This window comes from Saccopteryx bilineata, chromosome 2, assembly GCF_036850765.1.
Source record: "Saccopteryx bilineata isolate mSacBil1 chromosome 2, mSacBil1_pri_phased_curated, whole genome shotgun sequence".
Lineage (NCBI taxonomy): Eukaryota > Metazoa > Chordata > Mammalia > Chiroptera > Emballonuridae > Saccopteryx > Saccopteryx bilineata.
In genome coordinates this window covers 266,617,649-266,640,418 of record NC_089491.1, presented here as the reverse complement: position 1 = coordinate 266,640,418, position 22,770 = coordinate 266,617,649, and the positions used below count along the sequence as shown (strand labels likewise).

The 22,770-nt window shown below is 35.2% G+C and overlaps 1 protein-coding gene across 2 annotated transcripts in view; it reads right to left on the bottom strand.

The window, feature by feature from the left end:
* Positions 1-22,770, bottom strand: part of MED13L (mediator complex subunit 13L) — a 280,583-nt gene that overhangs the window by 228,212 nt on the left and 29,601 nt on the right. For both annotated transcript variants that reach the window (XM_066260496.1, XM_066260495.1), the window contains exon 2: positions 14,727-14,964. In XM_066260496.1, the coding sequence (XP_066116593.1) occupies positions 14,727-14,964 (238 nt within the window). The remainder of the gene's footprint in view (positions 1-14,726; positions 14,965-22,770) is intronic.

Below are 22,770 nucleotides of genomic sequence, written 5' to 3'. Positions count from 1 at the left end.
CTATCTTAAATATTTAGAAAGTAGATGAAACCAAAAGGCTATCTTTGTAACAATAGAACAAAAAAGCATACCAGCACTAAAAAATGTCTATTAAGAATTTCACTGAAAATGTTTGCCTAAATTATATACTAACTCAGTCTATAATGTAGTGTATTTAGTAGCCATGTTATATTAGTAATTAATTTGGAATTTCAGGGTGAGAGAGAGAAAGCTTAATTAAAGGTTTCGGTCATTTGATTCTATGGTGAAACATGCAGTTCCCCAAGAGCCTCAGCTAAGTAATCTTAGCTAATCACTCATATGCAGCAAATACCAACTCTAGTGTTGGGCTGGAGATTTTTAATGTAAGTATGAAAGCCAAGGTCATTCAATACACATTATACTTATAAGTTAACAAAGCTTGTGACATACAAATATCATTACACTCTTTTACCCAAAAAAATGGCTCTCTTCCATAATCCCCGTTCTACAGGACAATTAGAACACAAGCTTTTTGCCAACTACCCAATCTACTTGCTACCTACAACATTAATAAAAATAATTTATAACAAATATTAATTTTAATAAAACTTTAGACTATAGAAAAAAGAAGCTGCAAAAAAGGAAAAAAATTATATTACTTCTTTTCAATCTGCAGTTAAAAAGAAATCAAGAAAATCTTCAAATGTGGTTATGTACTCAACTAAAACAGTCTCTTATAACAACAGCATATTTCCATACTGGGGGGGTGCAATAGATCTAGCCTGATAACCTTTATACAAACTTCTAGTACACTAATTTACTTACTAATTTATTCAACAAATATATGTAATACAATGATGGGCAAAGTCAGAGGCAGGTCCTGCCCCTCCATGCTATTCATAGTGTGCAAGGGGTTTCCCATTTAGAGTCCTGTCAAAAACTCTCAAAATTCCCAATTACCTATTAATTCCAAACTTCTTAGCCCTTTTCAAGCTCTATCACCATGAGACAAACATGCATTTTCAACCAACTTCTCATCTTTAACTCTTCTCCAATAAATCTTCCAAGCTTTCCTATTCTCTATCCTTCCACACACAATTCCATATATGCAAAATGTGTTTGCCCTTACATAGTCATTTATTTAAATACCAAAATTCTACCCATTCTTTAAAGGCTCAGTTCAAGAATGAACTTTACTTCAAAGCTCAGCCTCCTTCCACATAACTTCAATCATATTGTGTGTCTCTCTTAAGACATCTGTAATAATGGTCTATGTACATATGATATCTCCTCTATGAGACCGTCAGCTTCTGAAAAACAGAGTATGGTTCTGATTCTCTCTACTCTACATAGCACCTAATATAACGTAGGCTCAATAACTATCTGCTGAATGAATACACAGGGTTAACTGTAATATAAAAGATTATAAAACAGTGGTTAACACTTTATAAAGCTCAAAAAATGCTTTTAAAACATTCTTCATACATTGCTTTATCACAGTTATACAATAATACAAATTTAAATGTGTGGGCACCAGAACTGAATCAGTACTGACCCCAGGCCATCACATGAAAATGCTTTTGCACCCCACCTAGCCCCTTCGCATCTTCTAGCTCATTGCCCCAACCATACTGGGAGACAAATCGCTATTCGTGCATGTCTGGACTAATCACTGGTAATGGTATATTTCAGTCATTTAACTTTTTTCTGTAAAATGGTATGTGTTTAAGGAGGATGAGTTGAGGAACTGGGAGATGTACATTTAAATCTGTTTGAGGGCTCAAATTTAGTTCTGGTTAATGAAGCCTTCACTAGAGCAATGGAGATAATTGCCCCAACCACATTTGCCACTCAAATCAAAAGCCCCTCTTTCCTTGTTGCACTCTTCATGAAACCAATAAATGACATGATAAATTTTCCCATAATGTTGTCAACAAATGTTAATTCCTTCCTAAACAATCAGAGGTGTATTTAATTTGCTCAAAAATATCAAGGCAGGCATCCTTTCAATTATTATCCGCTAGACTACTTGTAAAATAAATTTAAAATACACTGCCTAAAACTGAACTGAGAGTATCTAAATTTTTCTTTCAGAATAAACATATTTCAATGTGAGTAACATTCCCTCTAATAACAGCAAACATCAAAATCACTTCCATTCAAACAAGTCCATGATTACCTGTGAAAAAATAAAATAACCTTAATGAAGAGATCTTATCTTTATGAGGTTCATACTTTCCTTTTCAGGCACTCATTCCACAAATACTTATTTCCTACTAGTGTCAGAAAGTAAGCCTTCAAGAAGATCAGCAAAAAAGTCTTACCTGCCCCCATTCAAGGCTGCCAAAGTCACAAATAAATGTAATTTGTAAAATGGAAAATATTTTACATATCACATTATGTGAAATAGGGGGAAGAAATTACTAATAACAAACAGATTTGTAAATGCTCTAAGCTTCATCTTACCAATGTACAATCTTTTCCAACACAAAAAAACTTCATCTTTACCTAATTTTTTTTAAATCAAGCTAGTTCTGCTGCATGATTAACTATAAACTGCAGGGTATTATTCTGCCACAATACCCTGGCAACCAGCTCAGATTCAGTTACACTATTACTGCACACACACAAAAAGAACTAATTGTATGATCATGTGGATACTGTAGAAAGCCCTTTAGTTCAGTCCTAGATGGGCCTCAAGAGGATAATGCTTATTCTGTTGAACTCACTGCCAAATCACAATATGAAAGAGCCAGGATCAAAACAAGACCCAATTATACAAAGAGTACGTTTTATCAATGTCAGGTTTATAAAAAATAGGTATGTGGTCCAGTACTTGTGGAAAATAGTTCAAAAATATTTACATAGATGGAACTTTAAAGAAAATTATCAAACACTTACTAGCCATAATAATATTCAATGAGAGGTCCTGGCCAGTTGGCTCAGCAGTAGAGCGTCAGCCCAGCATGTGTAAGTCCAGGGTTCGATTCCCGGCCAGGGCACAGAGGAGAAGCACCCATCTGACTCTCCACCTTTCACCCTCTCCTTCCTCTCTGTCTCTCTCTTCCCCTCCTGCAGCCAAGGCTCCATTGGAGCAAAGTTGGCCCAGGGGCTGAGGATGGCTCCATGGCCTCTGCCTCAGGCACTAGAATGGCTCTGATTGCAGAAGAGCAATGCCCTAGATGGGCAGAGCATCACCCCCTGGTGGGCAAGGGGTGTATCCCAGTCAGGCGTGTGCAGAAGTCTGTCTGCCTTCCTGATTCTAACTTTGGGGGGGGGGGGGGGGAATATAAACATATATTTTCAATGAGACTCTCTCGGGTAACATCAGGACAGCTGCTCAGGCATGAAATACTTAAAGTAACAGAATCCAATTTCATAATCCTCTATTGCTAAAAACAAATTCCTAAACTGTTGGGACCTTTTGAGAGAGGAGACAAGTATCATATTTGTGTGTTTCAGCCATTAAAATTTTTTAAAGAATTTTAAAATCTTAGCTCCTAGTGATGCTTGTATATTTGATATACTATCTCTATATCAAATTGTACTTTCTATATCAGGGGTCCCCAAACTACGGCCTGCAGGCCGCATGCGGCCCCCTGAGGCCATTTATCCGGCCCCCACCACACTTCCAGAAGGGGCACCTCTTTCATTGGTGGTCAGTGAGAGGAGCATAGTTCCCATTGAAATACTGGTCAGTTTGTTGATTTAAATTTACTTGTTCTTTATTTTAAATATTGTATTTGTTCTCATTTTGTTTTTTTTACTTTAAAATAAGATATGTGCAGTGTGCATAGGGATTTGTTCATAGTTTTTTTTATAGTCTGGCCCTCCAACAGTCTGAGGGACAGTGAACTGGCCCCTTGTGTAAAATGTTTGGGGACCCCTGTTCTATATGCTCAAGCACCATAGAAACAAAACAAAATGGAAACCATTTGTAAATACTTTTTCAAACAATTATTCATGAATGTTTAAGCACAGACATCCACAAATCAATTAGCCTACTACACTTTAAATAGGTCCAAAACCCACATCACTCAATGAAATGGCAGCCTCAAAGACCACCCCCTGCTTCACCGATAGCTACTCTGTTCTTTCACTATATAGTTCTGATTTTTCAATATCTAGCTAGAACTATGATAACAGATCTATAGAAAGAAAACTGAGGGAAAAGAGAACTCAAATGACAACAGATACATAAGCCTATCTTCTCAGTGACCTCAATAAGATACTTCATAAAAGTAAATGCTAATTTATCATTTAAATATCAAATGTATGTGTCGTTTTTATAACCCCAAAACTATTGTTTAATTTTATTTCCCCGTTATCAATTTGGTGAGCTCAGTTCAGAGGATCTAGACTAAGTGTATGAGCTGACATTGAAATCAACATTTGCCAAGGGTAACAGAAACACTGAAATCAAATAAAGGTAAGTCTTCTGTACAGAATTATGCAAACCAGTGTTCTTTCTGTAAGTAAGGAAAACAGATCTGATTTGACATAATTAGAATTGTAACAAGCATGTGGGCTTTATTTTTAAAAGTCTAGTCAAGTTGATTTACCCATTTTATACGGCACAATCAGTTTCATGTTAAGTATAGCTTTGCAGCCAAGTTTCACTTTGAAAGATACAAAATATGGGTTTGGGTTCTACTATTAGCAGCAACATGACTAAGTCACAGACTTCTTCTAAGCTTCCGTTTTTCTTTGGCTATGCTAACTGCAACAGTACAAATGGCAGAGACCCTCACTGAGTCTTCTCAGTAATGACCCACTGAGAGCATCCCAATTGCTTCCTTCCTTTAAAAAGATTACAGTTTTATTTTAGGGAATTTTTATTTCACCTCCTATATAAAATAAACAGTAACACTGATCTGATGCCATCTGAATATGTCAGCAATAAATTTGCTTGTAAATTTTGTAGCAAAAGGTATTTTTCTCTGTGTATGTAATTTTGTATCTCTACAACATTCAATTTTAATATTCAAAAATGTATTTTCTTGAACTAATTAAGTCCTTAAATTGTACTAATACCTAGACATTTTCTCCAATTAACTACATTCAGATTCTTACATCAACCTCCCTGAATGAGATAAAACAAAGAAATAGTCTTACTGGGCAAAGAAATCTTTACACCACCCTCCATATACAAGAATCTCTACTAAATCTTAAAGTTATCAATTAAAGAACAAAATTTTGAAATAAAAAATATACAAAGAAAGGAAGAATCGAACAGGCTATCTTTAAAATTGCTAAACTAAAATACCTGTATTTATTTACATATCAATGAAAGAAAAAAAAAAAAAAAACTGTGTTACACCAAATAACAGATTACCTAATTTTAGGTTTATTTTCAACACTAAGTGCTCCACTACTGGGGTTTTTACTCAGGTTTACTTTATACAAGTAGGTGACTCTATATCAATGAAAAAAACACTGGATCATAATGACTATACTTACCAAAACATAAATCTCCTCCACCAATCAACTGATTAAATTTAACTCTTCCCTAAAGCAACAATCTTCAAATTATAATTTTTTACCAACTGTTTAATTTTCATTTCATTAGAACATAAGCCTTTTTACTTGCTATTTCACTACAATCTCAGTATAAATGTCTCATTTTTCATAGAAAAAGCTGAACCATTACATGGTTCAGTAAGTTGCCTGTGGTAACACATCGATTTTATTTACATTCAAAAGTTAGATTTTAGCTTGTTCTCTTGATGTCAAGCACATTTAGCTTAATAATTCCATCTAATCCATTAGATCTTTTTCTAGATATTTTTTATTGAATTTATTGAGGTGACTTTAGTTAATAATAATCCATTAGATCTTTTCCTATTCTTCATATGAAAGAATTCTGAAGTCATTATGATCTTAGCATAATTGTACATATAAATTTATTGCTTACCAAAATCTTAATAAGTATTTAATTTTCCCCTTTAAGGATATAATTTATAATTTTCTACTAAATCTAATATCTCAGTGAACATGCATTACAATCATTTGGAGAATGATCACACTATTCTTCTAGCTTTAGCAAACTAGTTCTTTCAAACTAAACATGAGAAACACAACATAGCATCGTCGTTGCTATAAAAGTCAGAAATTTTATATCAAAACTTGAATGATTTAGATCTCAGTAAAAACAAGGAATATTTACTTTATAAACTATTTTAAACTATCTACCATTTACCAATGGGCACATTTACCCTGTAAGTAAGCGCTTGTTTCTCGTAAAATGCAAATTCTATTATTACCCAAAGTAACAAATATGAAAGTTAAAGTAAAAGTAACAAATATGAAAGTTAAAGTAAAGTAAAGCATGGTGCTAACAATCTCAAAAATTATTAACACCATGTAAAATAACATCATGTAAATGCTGATATATAAAATACTACAACTCTGGATGCTGTAAAGTGCTATAATTCACCTGGTTTTTAAATCAGCAGAATTTTATACTTGAAGAATGAATTAATCTAATGTAAAAAAATTATTTTCCAATTTGGTCAGAGATTAATTTCAATAAATCACAAATTGACCACCAATAATGAAAAAAAAAAACATAAAATCAGGGTGGAAAGTTAGGGATCAGATTTTTCTCTTTTTTTTTTTTTTTTTCCATTTTTCTGAAGCTGGAAACAGGGAGAGACAGTCAGACAGACTCCCGCATGCGCCCGACCGGGATCCACCCGGCACGCCCACCAGGGGCGAAGCTCTGCCCACCAGGGGGCGATGCTCTGCCCATCCTGGGCGTCGCCATGTTGCGACCAGAGCCACTCTAGCGCCTGGGGCAGAGGCCACAGAGCCATCCCCAGGGCCCGGGCCATCTTTGCTCCAATGGAGCCTTGGCTGCGGGAGGGGAAGAGAGAGACAGAGAGGAAAGCGCGGCGGAGGGGTGGAGAAGCAAATGGGCGCTTCTCCTGTGTGCCCTGGCCGGGAATCGAACCCAGGTCCTCCGCACGCTAGGCCGACGCTCTACCGCTGAGCCAAAGATTTTTCTCTTTAGAAGGCATTTTCAAACTCAATATCTTACCTAGAGATAATTTCACTTCTGTTAATTGTATATGTAAAAGGGTCATTACTTTCACAGAACAATTATTTTCATTTCAATTGAGAATAAATGCTCATCCAATGTTAATTAAAATTATTTCATTTAGTCGAAGATAACTAGAAATACCAGAAATCAACTAAAAATTCAGACTATACTAAGATATACAGTAGTATATTCCTATATACTTGTCTATAATTTTTACAAATTTCAGTGTCAACATCTCTCTTTCCTGTATGCTAAGCATTAAGAGGTTACTCATTCTGAGAGTTTGACTTTGCTATCAAAATTCATCTTCGCTGGATCTACAATATTTTCTTCCATTCTCCTCTCCTCTGCTCCCCTACTTTCTTGATTTAAGAATGTAGTCTTCATTTGACCTTTTAATTGCTTTTATAAAAGCAGATGTTCAAGACATTTTCTGTTGTCTTCAAATAAGCTCAAAGTTAGGTTTTTCCTCATGCCAGAGTGAAAACTTGTTGAGGGAGAAAGAGTATTCACATAGTCCCAAAAATTTCACCCAAAATTTACTTAATCACTATAAAAGGGTATGTATACACTGGGAAAACCTGGCAGATAATACCTTAACCAAGTAATCAAACTTAGTAGGATCAATATTGGGACAAATTAGCATGACATGTGCCTCTCATGTGATGTGACAGAAAGTACATATCACCTACATAATATTCTTGCCAAAAATATTTAATTTGAATCTAATCATGAGAAAACAGTTAAGACAAATTCAGAATATGGAACATTTGATAGGCCAACCGCTCCCTTCAAATAACACCAACATTGCTGAAGGACGTACAAAAAAAGACAACCTGGAAAATATGCTATAGTAAGGGGACTGGTGAGACAAGGTAACTAAGTGCAACATGTCACCTTTGACTTCCCAAGTAAGCTATAACAGGCAAGATAAGGACAACTGAAAAAAATCTGAGCCTGACCGGTGGTGGCACAGAAAAAGCATCAACTTGGAATGTTGAGATCACTGAGGTCAATGGTTCAAACCCCAGGCTTGCCTGGTCAAAGGAGTTGTTGCTTCCTATTCCACCCCCCTTCTCTCCCTTTCTTTCTCTCTCTCTCCTCTCACTAAAATGAATAAAAATAAAATCTTAAAAAAATATGAATACAGACTAAATATAACTTTATTATATCACTGTTAAATTTCCTGAGTATGATGATAATGTAATGGTTATGTAGGAAAATGTCCCACCTTCTCCTAAGGTTACATGCTCACGTATTCAGTGCATGGTTTATGAAATCTGGAAATTATATTCAAATGGTTTAGACAGAAAAAAAGGCAAATGTATAGATGCATAAAAATATTTTTCAAAATAAGGAGAGGGAGTTCTTCGAGATAATCTAAACAAAGGTTACATCAATCCTATCATTTGAGATTATATATTATAATCTACATATACAGATTGTAACATTAGCAAACTGGCTCTGCACTCTCTTCTCTCAGCCCTCTTCCATCCCTACAAAATGCCCACATCTCCTTCCAGAAGCTGCCACACAGTTCAGTGGAATAAGCAATAGTATTAGAGCATCTTAAACTGGTCACAGTCAGAAAACCAGATCCATTTTTCCTCTATATTGTCTAATGTGGTTTCTGCAATGGCCCACACCTCCCAGCACAGATGACAGCACTCTGGAAAATGGAAAAATGCAATACTTTACAACTCTCAATATAACAACAAAGAGTAACAACTGCCATTCTGTCCCTACACTGACAGTAAAGCCAATTCCTAAGACTCTTAATACTAATAACTAGACAACCTTTTTTTTAGAGGCAGAGTCTTCCCATTATATTTTAATTTGTCTTAATCAAAATGAAAAGGGATAGCACATATAAATTAAATTTTAAAATAAAACAGTGAACATTAACAGCTAAATTTCTTTAGACAACGTAACACAAAATAAAATATATATCCACACCTCCTTGGGAATTAAAAACTGTGCAATAATGCCAATTTTAACTAGATTTCAGTATCTTCACATTATTTAAATTTTTAAGTATATCTGTAAGTCAACCTTCTGAGAGGTATGTTCTGTTAGAACCACATAAGAAAGGTTTCATTCATTCATTCATTCAACATTCATTATTAAGTATATACTAGACTCTATATCAGGGGTCCCCAAACTGTGGCCCCCTGAGGCCATTTATCCGGCCCCTGCCACACTTCTGGAAGGGGCACCTCTTTCATTGGTGGTCAGTGAGAGGAGCACATTGACCATCTCATTATTAGCCAAAAGCAGGCCCATAGTTCCCATTGAAATACTGGTCAGTTTGTTGATTTAAATTTACTTGTTTTTTATTTTATTTATTTATTTATTTATTTATTTATTTATTTATTTTGTTCTTTATTTTAAATATTGTATTTGTTCCTGTTTTGTTTTGTTTTGTTTTTTTACTTTAAAATAAGATATGTGCAGTGTGCATAGGGATTTGTTCATAGTTTTTTTTATAGTCTGGCCCTCCAATGGTTTGAGGGACAGTGAACTGGCCCACTGTGTAAAAAGTTTGGGGAGCCCTGCTCTATATGATACTTCTTCCGGACTGGGGGGGGGGGAGAGAGAGAGAGAGAGAGAGAGAGAGAGAGAGAAAGAAAGAGGCAGACGGAGAGGGGGATAGATAGGGACAGACAGGAAGGGAGAGAGATGAGAAGCATTGATACTTTGTTGTGGCACCTTGTTAACTGATTGCTTTCTCACATGTGCCTTGACCAGGGGGCTACCCTTTGCTCAAGCCAACGATCTTGGGTTCAAGCTGGTGAGCCTTGCTCAAACCAGATGAGCCCACGCTCAAGCTGGTGACCTTGGTGTTTCAAACCTGGGTCCTCCACATCCCAGTCCGTGCTCTATCCACTGCACCACTGCCTGGTCAGGCGGACTGGGGACTCCTAATGATTTAAAGTGGTAACCCAGTCCCAAGAAGTCTGTTCTTGTTTGTGCTTTGTAACATTTTGGGGTTTCAGGACTGCATATCTTTCCTATCACTGATTAATAGGCAATGAAATAGCCAGAAGATTGTGTTTAGAAAATTATTTTGCTTCACTGATTAGAAGAAATCAATTCAGCATACTACATTAATCTCTAAAATTCAAACTGAAAATGTGAGAAAGAATTTAGTCAAGAAAGAAGAGCAAAGTTAAAACAAAATTGGCCAAAACTATTAATATAAAGTTTAGTATATAATCATTGGTATTTTTTCATTTAAATAAATCTATATCCTAAACTAAACAGAAAGTTTAAATTCACAGCTTAAGTTAGTAAAAAAATAATTTATTACAATACTAAGGTCTTCCTGCTCATAGTCATCTTATTTATAATTATCCTAATTCTCTATTTTTCTGATCAGAAACGTACAATTCCTCAAAACGTATCAAATTAAACCCAAATTCCTCACACTTGCTTCAGTATACTCCACACTATGCTTCCCTTCCCAGGCTTTCAGTCTCCCTGATTATTTCAGTCGTGCCCCAAGCTCTGAGCAAACCTGCTCTTCCTGCCCTTCCCTCACTGCTTCCCAGTCCTCTTCCTGTCCTCTTGCCCTTAGGCTGAATCCCATGGTTACACAGGATCCCATAACTTAATCATGTAGCTTACTGCATTGTATCATAATTAAGGATTCATTTAGCTATCCCAATAAAACTATGAGCTCCTTAAAGCACTGATCTTACCTACCTAGGATTTATCACAGCTCTTGCCTAACAGGTTAAATAGACAAACCAGAAACCAAGAAGGTTCTCAACCTTGGCACTAAGACTCACACAGTTCTAGTTAGAAGTTTATGGAACTTAATGTCTGCTCATTTAGAAAGTAGTTAATCTACTATATTTATCTGATAGACTTAAAAGTAGTATTCTCTACATTATAGATATTTGTGTGCTTCTCTTACACCATTTTTAGACTATAAACTTTTCAAGGGTAGAGATTATATCAAACCCCTATAACTGAACCCACGTACGACACAAGAAAGGACACATACATGTATTTAATGTTCAGCCAGTGTCCTGCTTCAACATCACCACTTGCAGAAGTCAGTAAAGTTACAAATCTACCTTACAGAAAATCCTGGAGAGTTAAATCTTAAATTCTGACCTCTTGTAACACAACTTAACATTTGTTATTAAACTTTGTTTACAGTCTAAGTCTAGACAAAGTTCATAAGAGCAGGGTTATCTTCAGTGCTCTAACATTTTATTATTCCCAGTTATTTCACACAAACATTAAAACTCAAACTCAAAAATATGAGTACTTCAGCCTAAAAGTATATTTTAAAAATCAGTATTTGATGAACATTACCAAACACTGTTATACAGACAAAACAGACCAATTGTTTAAAAAATACCAAAATGTTTTAATTTTGATGTATGAGTAGTAGTACTTTCAATAATAGTTACAATTATTGGTTAACTGTTCTCTGTGCCAGTCTAAGTACTTTAACTTTTGTATCCTTATTAACCCAATTTATAGTGAAGAAACTGAGGCACTGCTAAATTAAATAACTTAGCCAAGAATACACAGGTAGCAAGGATTCAAGCCCAACCATGTATCACTATGCATACAATATAAACAGCAGTAAGTGACAGGTACAGGTTATCAATGTGTTTTAACCTTCTCTCAAACTATTTCAGAGGCATTTCAAGCATTTAAACAAAAAGTCTAATATTAAAACCAATGCAAATGTGTATTCTAGGATTGTTCTCTATAGAGATACTTTATACATTTAAATTTAAGATGATTGCTTTAGTATTATATTTTACTGTCCTATTTTGAGCACACTGTAAAGACAAAGTGAAATGCCTAATGATATAGCCAAAACACATTTTAAGAAAAAGTAAAATACCCCTATAAAAAAGAAACTTAAAAATACAATGGTACCATCTTGCTTAATGTTAACAGAGTTCTGCTAAAAGTTATTTTACCCAAAATAAAATGACTCTTACATATATTAGTAGAGACTGAAACAGATACCAAAAACTCCCAATTTTATGAATAGCAATTAAAATATTACCTTTGCAGCCTTCACTTTTCCATGATTGCTCTACCTGTCATATTCTCCCTCACTTTAAACAAAGTTGTCTTTATGCTGTTCATTTTTCTAATTAAGTTTCAAATAATTTCTAATAGTAGGCTGACCATTTGAAATTCCTTTTTTAACCACTTCCATCTATAAAACTGGATGCTCCAGAGGTTTCAATCTAATAACCTTCACAAATTCAACATTAAAAAGAATAAGTGTACTTAACAAAGTTATGACTGTTCCGTCACTGGAATATTTTCCTGGTAGCTCACAAAGAAATAAACAGTCTACACAGTTTTTGGGACTCAATAGGAAAGAAAAGAAAAATAAATTATTCTCATGAGAAAACATTCACAATATACTGTTAAAGAAAAGGAGTGAGTTACAAAACAGTATGATACCAATTTCAATTAAACATAAAAACACCAACTATTAAAACTGGTGTAGACATCAGAGTCGGAGTTTTTGTTTCTTTGTTCCTTTCATTTGGCAGTTGTTTTCCTAATTTTCTAATTAAAATGTACTACTTCTGTAATTTATAAAAGCAATTTTAAAAGAAGGTAATCTTTGCTTAATTCTTTACACCAAAAGTAACTACATTAGTGAATCTACATATGCAACCTAAGACAACTATAAATAACTTAAAATAGCCAAAATCTTTTTGTTAATTCAGAAATAAAGTCCATGAGAAATAATATAGTAACTTATTTCTAAGAACCGTGATCATATGCTTTCTTGGTATAAATAAATAACTTTATACATCAACAAAATAAGCCTAATTAACAGTTAGGTTTGGTTTCATCACCACTATAAAACGGTAATTTGTGCTCCTGACAAAAAAACAAACCAAAAAGTTAAAACACAAAAGATCAATGTGGAGTGGAGAAATGAAAGGAGATTAAGAGTCAGAAAACAATCATGAAAAAGAAAGACAAAAATACTATAGTAAACAAATGCTGTATTACTCTGCTACATGTGTAAAATTTTTTTAAACTGAAATATATGTTTTGACACTTCAATGAACAAATACAAATGTTAGAACTATCTTCTAGGTGGTACCTTATTTTAAAAATTGTGATCAATGGAATCCAGACCGTTTTAAAAGGTAATTTTACCTGAGCTCACTGCCAACTACATGAAATAAGCTCTAAGAAGTACATAAGTTCTGAGATTCTGATGATTAACCATCTAAGTTAGTAATTTATCCAAAATAGGTTCTTATATTTACAAACCAAATACTCTAAAAATATGGGGAGAAAGGTTTGACATGAATAGACAAATGGACCATAAATTAAACCATAAGGTCAATTAGTCTCTGTGGTGTACTGCCCTCTGGCTGTTGTGGCAGGAGTTATCACAGATAAAAATGGCTGCACAGAAAGCTAGAAGGGGTCAAGGAAAAATTAGCAGGAAATCCTTTAGGCAAATTTAGAAGCTTTAGGATAGAGTCTCAAAAATCATTAAAGTTAGTTTTACTCCTTTAAAAAAAATTAAACATATTAACTAACAAATCATTACAAACACTATCTGAAAATTTTCAACCACAAATTACAAAATATAGAGTAGTCTGGACATAAAAGGTAGCTCTAGGAGACCAAGTTAAAGAGAGTTAATACCCTGCCCCCAACTAAAGGTCAGAAATAATCAGACCAGATTAGCAATACCAGAGGGAAGCATTTAGGAAAAGAGGCAAAAAGTTTTATCAAAAATGCAAAACTGTTGATAAATTTGCCTCTAGTTATATCTGTAGTAGATATAAAAGGTAGAGTTTAGTATATGAAACTTTATATTTATTCAAAATTTCTAGGTATCAGATATAATCTGTCTGAAGTTAAAAATCAGGCAACACTGGAACAAACATTTCCTGAAATCACCTAATTAAATAAAACACAGGAACAAAACAAAGGAAAATTTGTGCTATATACTTAATCCTTCTTCAAAATACTAGCCAATGTCATCTCCTACTTTTATCCAACAGGAGTGCACAAAGTTTCTTTACTAACTGTTTAATTTTAGAGAGAAAAGATGTGGAGAGGGAGGGACAGAAAGAGGGGGAGGAGGGGGGAACAGGAGAGAGAAGGGAGAAAGAAGAGAGAGGGACAGACGGAGAGACAGAGATTTCGATTTGTTGTTCCACTTACTTAAGCCTTCATTGCTTGATTCTTGTATGTGCCCTGACAAGGGACTGAACGCACAACCTTGGCACATCGGGACAATGCTCTACCCAACTAAGCTACCTGAGCTACCTGGCCAGAGCTTATATTAAGTTTCTATTATCATTTTACAATTTTCCACCAGAGTTCTGCTGGCAATGAACCACAACAGCCATAGCCCAAGAAAACACAACTCTGTCCACTTCAGACTTGCTAATTACCATCATTTTAAAACAGTGAAACTTTGCCTCATTCCCAACTCAACACATCCAAAAGACACAATACTCTCCTTTAATAATAGTGGCTCACAAGGTTCTGATTCCCAACAAGACTGGAAGAGGATGAGAATTTGAAAGGGGGGTTTGGAACAAAAGGGTTGAGAATAAGGATGTTTCTTTAAGAGACACACCTGTTAAACACCTGAATTTTTCTTCTTACCAAGTCTTAATAACTTCTTTGGAATTTACCACTGTTTTAAAAAGATATGATGGTATTAATTTTTAAGAAAAAACAAAAACCTTACCCTGCAGTTCATGATGTATTACGCCCACAAGGTTGGGTTCGTCTCCCCACCAGAATATCCATAACTCTTTGCAATCTGGTTTGACATCACGACGCCATACACACAGCAAGTTGGCTTGCAGACAGCGGATGAAACTTAACAGGATTGGGTCATCTTGGGCAGGGGCTGAAATGATGGGTCCGCAGTCCCCATGCCCTCCGAAATTGTACCTACGCCATTTGATTCCTGTGAGTTCAGCCTGCAAAAAGACAATTACAGTAGTTTTGATTTCTAAGAATTTCCTCAATTTTTTCCCATCCAGAAACTACAGTTCAAATACTTTTAAGTCAAGGACACAGTTTGAGTACAGTATCACAGTGCTTCATTATGAACAAATAAGCTGCTAACACAACTGATGCAAAGTTATCAACAATTTATTTAGGTTATTTAACATGCATCACAGAGAAAAGCTTTGTTTCTCTAACAATTCCCTAATGTAGTTTGGTCTTTCATTTTTTAAACATATTTTAAAACATAGGAACCTTAAACCAGCAGGGAGCAGAACCTGTATCTTTCTTCTGTTATATATATTTGTTTTTAAAAGTTCTTAAATTTTAGGTTTAAGGGAATAAATGTCAAAGATGTTTCAAAACAAATGACAGCTGAATTCCTTATTTAATAGGCTATAAACGACAACTATGTAATCAAATCTGACAGTAAAATTGATTCGTAATATTATTCTGTTCAAACAGTCCATGTGCCCCTTGCAACCAATTCTTACTCATTTTCCCACTCCCACTCCCGATCCACCACCACCACCAAGTCAATAATTTTCGTCAACAAGCTGTTACTCAGAAGATAAGTACCAAGGGTAGAAAAATAACCATTTCCTTTACTAACATAACCGAAACAAATTTAATCGATCACTGTAATAAACGCATTTAAGAAAAATTTCAATTTCCTTTGATCCTCAAAAAGTATGGTTCCAAAAATAATAACAGACAAACTAAAACAATCTGAAGTTCAGAAACCTATCCTTTTACACTATGAGACATGCAAATCTAACCTTTAATGAATGTTTAGTAAAAGTTGGTATTGGCATCATTTAGGCATTTATTTATGCCACTTGGTTTCCTCTGATTACAACTACATGGCCAATGCCAAAAAGCTCATAAATAAAATGAATAATATAAATAAAAAACAAACCTCAATCATACCAGAAATAATAATTTTCCATAATCATATTAAAAATAATCGTATTTTATTATGTTCTTTCTGAGTTTTTGTACACATACATTTTTAAATTTGGACTGTATTTCATCATTTTATAACCTGCTCTTTCACTTATAAATATTTCTATAAACCACTAATTATTCTTCAAAAACAATTTTAATGTTTACACAATAGTCTATTCACTGTTTGGAAAAAAACCATAATTTATTCCATAACTAGACAATCTTTCATTTTTTTCACTATTATAATTCTTATAATTGGTGAACATCCTGATTATTTCCTTGAGATGGCTTGATGCAGAATTACTAGTCAATAATCATGAATATTTTAAGTCTCAGACTACCATACTGCATTTCGATTATTACTCCCACCAATACAAATAACCTCTTCCCTACTTGTGTATCTTTTAAAATACCTGCCAATTTAATAAAATGATATAGCCTTGTACTAATTCGTAGTTCTTGTTCTGCTTAGAAGAAATCATTATCAGTTATTTGATCAAAAGCATAACTTTGTGCCAGTCTTCCAAGGTTTGAATCCCAGCTCTGTACTTACAAGGGGTCCTCCGGTTACGACACAGTTCTGTTCCTATAACAGTGATGCAACCCGAACTTTGGTGTAAGTTGAAACACACCCTGACCTAACACAAATGGAACACCTGTGCTTTTAACACTCCAAAATGGCATAGATAATGGGGAATACCAACTCCCTCATTCATACACTGTTACTCTGTATTCTTCCACAACACAAAACTAGTTCAACCACATAGTCCGTAAGTGCAACGCTAACAGCGTCGTAAACGTGAAACATCGTATGCTGAGATTATAGTAATCCAAGGAATCCTTGTACTAGCATAGCTGTAACTAGCATGTACCCAGCAAATTACTTAACCTTTGTCTCTCAGTTACCTCACTAGTAAAATGAGGGTAACAGTATTTACAGAGTTGATTAAATGAGTTAATATACATATAAATGTCCTGGGGACAGTACCTGGTAAACAGCAAAAAATATAAATGATTCTATTATCATTACTAGTAGTAGTAGTACTAGTAGGAGAACTACTGTCCTTTGACTTGTCTATTCATTTTCTTTGTATGTTTTTCTGCCATACAAGTTCCTTTGTTTCTTCAAATAAAAGCTATGTGTGCTTTAATCAAAAAGCCTAGCATCAACTTTGAAGTAAATGGCAAAAAGGAAACTAAATAAAAAGACTAAAAAGGGGAAGCAGAAACCAGAAAAGTTAAGTAGGCCCTGGCTGGTTAACTCAGTTGGTTAGAGTGTCATCTCAGAGGGTTCGATCCCCCATCAGGACACACACACAGGAAGCAACTAATGAATGCACAACTAAGTGGGAACAACAAGTGAATGCTGTGCTCTCGCTCTAGTTCTCTCTCTCACTCCTCCTCCCTCCTTTCCTCTCTGTCTCTCTAAAATCAATTTTTAAAAAAAGTTAAGTAAAAGATGAACTCTTCTTATAGTCCAGGTTAGCATTCTGTGCCTAAGGATTGGGGGGAAAGGGAAATGGAAAGAAGGGAAATAAAATGATACCAATAAATATGAATTACTAATACTTCTTCCATATTCAAAAGGTCAGAAAATTAAGATATATCAGAGATTTAAACATCAGGTGAGTCAGTTCCCAAGAAAATCTATGAAAAGAAATGTATCCACTAGAATACTTTCACCTGTAATATCCGGCAGGTTCAACAAAGTATTTGGCTTTGACTCAGGAGAATGTTTTCCTAATCCTAGCACTTCCACTGACTTCCCACCAGTGCTTCTATGGTCTCAGTGGTAAAGGAAAGCCGCTGCCACCTGCTCTATATCCTTTATGGAATTGTTTTAGCAAGTGAGATGACACTCTTATAAGTGACATAACAGCAAGGCTACAAACTTAACCATTTAATAACTAATTCAGTCAAAGTAATAGAAAATGTCCAATTATTTTAAAACAGTTTAGTTCCTTTACCTTAAAGCTAAAATTAAGTATCATTATACTAGTGTTCATTGGAAAAGGTAACAATAAACCGCCATTCAAGCCTGAGGCATTCAAGAGGTAACTGGATATAAAATGAATGTTTGAAGACTTAGCCTTTAATGTTGATAGAGGAAAGACAACTCTGTTCTACTAAAACTGTCCAAGAAAAAAATTGTTAGCACGGATGTGTACATTTAATTACACTAAATATGTCCTCATATACTAAGATTACATTTACATGTAAAATCAATTCAAGTTCTGTTGACCCAATTTCTGACAAATGTATATCTCCAAAAAAAATTCTTTAATAATTTCAAAATTATAAAGCAACCCTCTAAAATATTTCTAGATGCAAATTATCCCAAAAGTGCAATATTTCTCATTGTTAAAATTGAACAATCCATAATATATGTTTAAAATTACATGGTACTTATAGACAAAAAAAAAGTACGCACATATAAAATGAATATTACCATTATCATTTATTCATCAACAACTTAATTCTAGGCACCATATGACAGTCTTCACAAATAATTTCTAATATGAGGCACCATAGTAGGGTCTTCACATATAATTTCTAAACTTCATAGACGACTAAAAATATTAGGACTCAGAAAGGTTAAATAATTCTCCCATAACCACACAAGTAGCAAATGGCACATCTCAAATATAACTGAATTTAAAGCATAAATTCTTTCCATCTTGCCATGCTGCTTCATAGGGCTAACGGTAAAAATTAGCTCTAGAGGATTATAAAATAGTACAAAGAAACTGTCATCAACTCAATTTAGCAATGACAAGAGCTCATGTCCATATTTTCTAATTTAAGAAAGTTCATAAATCTTTCTTTAGTCTTCCTGAGGTATTAAGAAAACTAGTATAAGGGTGCCCACACACCATCCCATGAATAGAACAGATATTTTTATTTCACTGAGATAATTATATGCCTTCTTTTACATGTTACCACTTTAAGACTGTATCTACACAACCTAATTCTTAGAGGATATGTATAACAAGCCAAGATTTTATTCTAATAGCGAGACCAGAAGGAAGCTTCCTCAGCAATGTCTGCTATTTGTCATACAGGTTAGGTAGTAAAGGTCTTCAGAAAATTAAACTGAACTGGCAGAGAATCTCCTGGCCTAAAGAGAAGTCACTGCAGTCAGCTCAGAATGGTTCGAATTAAATAAATTAAAACAGAATCAGGATAAGTGCACTTTCTAACAGAATAAGTATATTTAAAGAAATTTTATATTGATTCTTAATGTCCTCTTCTTTAGGTACTACACTTAGGAAATAGGCTGATAAATTCTCCCAACAGAGGTCATTTATTTGCACTGACCACTGCAATCAGATCCCTGATGACCAAGAGCCTATATATACTATACTTGCAATGTGGCTCTCCAGAGTTAAAACTGTATTCAGAGATCAGAGAACAGAGTCAAACTAAAAGGCCTTAATAACAATGAATCCAGGTATAGCAAGCACCATGGGAAGAACACTGGCTGGAGGTCAGGCAATCTAGATTAAAGTCCTGCTTTTTCAACCACTTACCTATATAATATTAGGAAATCTATTCCATCTCAGGGCACCTCAGCTTCCTAACTGGTAAAGTGATATAGTTGACCTAGATACTATAATGAGTTCAAATCTCCTGTCCCAGGCTAATTACATCCCACTCACAAAGGTAACTTGTAAATGAGACTGAATCCTTATTAGATACCTTAGAATGGTCAGCAGGAATAGGCTTACCAGAAGACATCTGAATTTTCAAGAAAGCTGAAAGATTTCTCAAACTACAGAGCGATTAGCTTAATGTCAATCCTGGGCAGGATTCTAGGATGGTGTGTAGAAAAGGCAGATGTGATCATTTGGGTCTAACTTGAGTATACTAAGAAAGTCCACCTCACTTCCTCCTATGGTAGGGTTATAGCTTTAGTAGATCAGAGAAAACATACAATAAACATATTAAGTCACCTCTCAACTTAATTCACAGGAGGGAGGGAAAGTCAGGATAATAGAAAAGTTCTGTTAAAACATAACTCAGCAGCTCCAGGTAAAGACAGCAGAGTAAACACACACATCTGCTTTTGCTATCACTTAAATCCCTCTAAAAACCATCAGTAAAGAAGTTTGGTTTCTTGGATTTTTTCTTCCTTAAATTATAAAATAACAATAGTAGATAGGAGAGGATATGAGAGCATCAACATTTCAAGATTTTGAAAACTAAGAAGCAGATGCTCAAGTGGTAAAGACACAGAATACTTAAGAAAGCTGAATCCCAGCTGCAGAGAAAACAGAGACAACCCAATTTACACAAAATCCCCTCAAACTCAGGAAGTAGGGTTAAAAGGCAGAAAGATAAAATAAGGAAAACTGGTTGAAAGCCTGCTTAGATGGCACTCAGAAACCAGATACCCTCTCATTGCCTATCCTTACCCCAGCATATAATTTCATATTCTTAAAGAGATAAAATAGTGCAACCATTAAGAAAGGTTATTCTTGCCCTGGCCGGTTGGCTCAGTGGTAGAGTGTTGGCCTGGCGTTCCGGAGTCCCAGGTTTGATTCCCGGCCAGGCACACAGGAGAAACGCCCATCTGCTTCTCCATCCCTCCCCTTCTCCTTCCTCTCTGTCTCTCTCTTCCCCTCCCTCAGCCAAGGCTCCATTGGAGCAAAGTTGGCCCGGGCACTGAGAATGGCTCCATGGCCTCCGCCTCAGGCACTAGAATGGCTCTGGCTGCAACAGAGCGATGCCCCAGATGGGCAGAGCATTGCCCCCTGGTGGGCATGCTGGGTGGATCCCGGTCGGGCCCATGCAGGAGTCTGTCTGGCTGCCTCTTCGTTTCCAGCTTCAGAAAAATAAAATAAAATAAAATAAAATAAAATAAAATAAAATAAAATAAAATAAAATAAAATAAAATAAAATAAAATAAAATAAAATAAAATAAAATAAAATAAAAAGGTTATTCTCTGGTCCAGTAGGACAGAGTGTCTGGGCTAGGAGACAGGCATAACTGAAGGCAGGGAACCAGAGTAAAACCAGTGCACTAGGAGAGCATCTCAAAACGAAGCTCAAAAACTACCCTCTCCCACTCTCTCCCTCTAAGCACCCAGAAAGCTGGCAGCCAGTCTTTCATCCCCCAGAAAGGAGTCTTCTCTGGGATATCTGACCAGCTCAAGAGAAAAGACCTCAAGATACTGACACGAGAGGTTCCCCAAATAAATAGCCCACCTAGATCAAAGTGCACAGTAAAGAAACGCCACTCACATTCTCAGAACTTCCAAGTAGCATTTAGTCCACCATTCCTAAACATGAACAGACAAGCAGGAATTACTAAATAGTTACAGGAAACCACTGAGGAACTATAGAGACAAAAACAAATAGAAAAGTAACCTGAAGGAAACCGGCTACGCTGAGAGAAGAAAACTTTTTTTAAAAAACCATCATTAATATTCTTAGATAAAATAGTGCAAACATTAAAAAAAGAACAGGACACTTTTTCAAAAAAGAACAGAGAATGAAAAGAGAGCTCTTGGAAAGTTTTAAATAATGATGCCAGAAATGATAAAACTCAATCGAAGGGCTGGAAGATGAAGTTTTAGAAATCACCCAGAGAGCAAAGCAAATAAACAAAAATAAAAAATAGAAGAGGAGGGCAGATAAAATTATAGGACTGGCCCAGGAAGTTCAAAACCAAATACAACAGATTTCAGGGCCCTGGCCGGTTAGTTCAGTCAGTTCGAGTGTTGTCCTGAAACACCAAAGTTGCAGTTCAACCCTCAGTCTGGGCACATATGGAAAGTCGCCACACAACATATGAATACTTCTCTCTCTCTCGGGCTCTCTCTCTTCCTCCTTTCCCTCTCTCTCTCTCTCTCTCTCTCTCTCTCTCCCCAAAACAAATTTTTTAAAAAATGGTTTCAGAAAGTGAAAATACATTTTAAAAAAGAGGAAATGACTGATAAAATAATTCATGAAAATTTCCCAGGGAAAAAAAAAAAAAGTATGTGCATTTCTAGATAGAAAGGGCTCTCTGGGTTTCCAGAACAATAGACTAAAAGAGATCCATAAACAGCCTATTATAAACTTTCAACCCACTGCAGACAAACCCAAGTTTCCGGATAGTAAAAAGAGGTCACATATAAAGAATCAGAAATTAGAAGGATTTCTGACTTTTCAACTGCAATGCTAGAAGCAAGAAGGCAATGGTGCAATAACTCCAAAATTCTAAAGGAAAACTATTCCAAACTATTGATATATATCTAGTGAATCCACATTATCAAGTGTAGAAGTAGACAACATTTTTAAATACACAGGGTCTTAAAAAATAGCCTTTTCTCAAGAAGTTACTGGAGGCGTGTGCCCTACCAAAAGAAGAAATTAACCAAGTAAGAAGCCATGAGATGAGACTTAGAAAACAATCAACACAGGAGGGAGAAAATAAATCCCTAAGATTACCAGGAATAATCACTATTCTAGGCTATCTACTGTGCACCTGTGTAGAAGGGAACCAATCCAGATTATGACAGATCAGATGGCTCCAGGAAAGACTCTTGTCAAGAAGATGAAACTGCTAAAACACCTGAAGTATCGGAAAGTCATAAAAGGAGATTCAGACAATAGGCAAAAAGTCTGGGTATGAGTTAAAAATACACAGAAAAGTCAACAGTCAAAAAAAAAAAGATAATGACCATGTTCAAGTAACACAAAAAGAAAAAGTAATCAAAGTTTACTAGATGATTTAGCCATACATAAACATAATCAAAGAATGCTAACAATGAATATTGAAAAATTACTATATAGCCATTTTGGTAAAACGGAAGGATGGAAAAGGTATGTTTGCTTTGTAAGAA